Raw genomic sequence first — 2184 nt, 5'->3', positions numbered from 1 at the left:
ACGCGTAAAAAATAAGCCATACTTCGACCTTTAGTCATATGGGTTTAAAACGTCATAAGGAAATGACATAATTCTCTGTTTGATTTTTTTTGGGGTAAAAGAAAACAAAGACTAGGGGTCATGTCTAGGATAGTGCATTTTTAATGGTTGTGCTCGGAGGAAACAGGACGATTCTCTGAACCTCATCAGACACCTATAATACAATTAAACATCAGAGGTCAACTATAATCTCTTCTGTACATATAAACAATATTGACTTTAAAAAGAATACTTGTTTATCCTAAATGTCCAATACAAGAAGATAAACGCGTAATATAATGCGTGCCGTTCCTAATTCGGAGGTGGATTTCACACAGGGTCAAAGTTGAAGCCGGTCACAAAGTAATTGAAAATACTGATTATGGCTTAATGGAAAGAAACAAAATATCCCGTGTTCACAATGGTGGTGCTTATTGCCACATTCAGTTCGTTTTGAAACGAGTGAAAAAATATCAACCGAAATTTCATATTACAAACAGTATATACAGTTCTCTTTTTTTCATTCAAGTACCTGCAACGTACAAGCGCAATGTCACACACACACGCGCACGCACGCACACACGCACTAATCTATACAACATTTAAGTTCCCAGTTCTTATTTACACATATTTGGTAAAACCCTGATTTCAACAGTTTTTAAAACTCAACTTTTACTTAACATATAACACTTGAATAAAAATACTAGAGAGCAAAAACACAACCTGCTCTTACTTTGATCCAAAACATTTTACCTAAAAGGCAAACATGTTCAAGCACTTGTTGTATAAGTCTTTGTCTTTTTGTATTCTTACTTTTTTAAAGTTACTTAAACAGTTTAATATATTAAAACTATGGTCCCAAAGTACACAATGTAATATAGTGTAACAAATATGGACAACATGTACAAGTACTAAAATGCTGCCAGTAACCTACTGTAACTTCACAACACAAAGGGGGATAACGGATAATGGGAGGCAGTGGGTCATGTCTATCTGTGATTACTGTAGTTTTCATTACAGTTTGGGTCCAGGAACCAGATGTCATCTTGTGAAAAGTTGTTACTGTTGTTTCGGGGTGGGGGTTGCCTTGCTCTGCTGCTCGTGGAGGAGGATCTGCTGGGGTTAGGGCTGGGACTTTGAAGGGAACAGCTGCTGCTGGTGTTCACCTGCTGAGTCCCTCTGCTGCTGGGAACGGGCAGATGTGATCTGGGTCTCGTCACTTGCCATGAAGAAGTGTGACGACTGTCAATCTGTTAAAAAACATAAAAATATAAAAGTGCACGCAGGAATATACTTTTAAGTGCTTGGTCCTAAAAATGTTATGGGCTCCCTGCACTCTCAGAAATGAAGCTGTCACCAAGACAGTACCCTATAAAAAGATCCGTACAGTATATCTACTATTTAGGTACTTGGGTACAAAAGTGTAGATCACCATAGGCATGCGCCATTTACTGTATAAGGTACCATAATGGTTATAAGGTGCCAGCTGTTTATGAAAAAGCTATGGTGATAATTCAAAGGCTTGCCTTCTGTGGTGGAAGAAGGGTTATGTCCATGCCGCTCTCTGTTGTAACAGGATGTACTTGGGACGCCGTGACCTCACCACCACTCCTCTGAGCAGTGGGCGGTCTGGAGTCTGGAGGCATGATGAAGTCCTCTTTAGAGAGAGCAATCTGTACCAGGTAAAACGGGCAATGAACACAGTTTGTCAGTTCCAAAAAAATACAAGGCCACGTGCTAAACTACACAACTGCTTGTGTAGATCGAACAGAAAGTCTTGCCAGTAAGAACAAGATGTTTCAAAGCTAAGACTAGTGGATACAAAAGCTAACTAAACCACATTTGATTTGGCACTTATCTTGCCATGCTGAGTGGTTATGGGTATGTACTGTTTTTTAACTTGTTGCTAGGAAGTTGGCCAATAAGAAGACCCTATCATCATTTTTAGATTTGGCTACAGTCCCCTTTTCAATGTATATAATGCGAGCCTGTTTTTAATTGAAAATTAAGATCATCATAACTCATTGATGTCTTCAGCACAAATGGTTTACAGTGTAACCAAAAGGCACAGGTACATGCTACTATGTAAAAACATCACACAGTTTGTGTATTTCAAACCCAGACAGCAGTTGACTCTAGGCCGGATCTGCACCAGAGCAGCAGACT

General features: G+C 39.3%; 1 protein-coding gene across 1 annotated transcript in view; it reads right to left on the bottom strand.

The window, feature by feature from the left end:
- Positions 1–120: 120 nt before the first annotated feature.
- Positions 121–2184, bottom strand: part of cttnbp2 (cortactin binding protein 2) — a 48830-nt gene continuing 46766 nt past the window's right edge. Inside the window, exons 22-23 of the mRNA XM_065279027.2 lie at positions 1545–1691; positions 121–1268 (exon numbers count right to left, since the gene is read on the bottom strand). Coding sequence (XP_065135099.2) covers positions 1008–1268; positions 1545–1691 — 408 coding nt within the window. The 3' untranslated portion in view covers positions 121–1007. The remainder of the gene's footprint in view (positions 1269–1544; positions 1692–2184) is intronic.

Source organism: Paramisgurnus dabryanus, chromosome 9, assembly GCF_030506205.2.
Source record: "Paramisgurnus dabryanus chromosome 9, PD_genome_1.1, whole genome shotgun sequence".
NCBI lineage: Eukaryota > Metazoa > Chordata > Actinopteri > Cypriniformes > Cobitidae > Paramisgurnus > Paramisgurnus dabryanus.
This window is presented reverse-complemented; position numbering and strand designations above follow the sequence as displayed.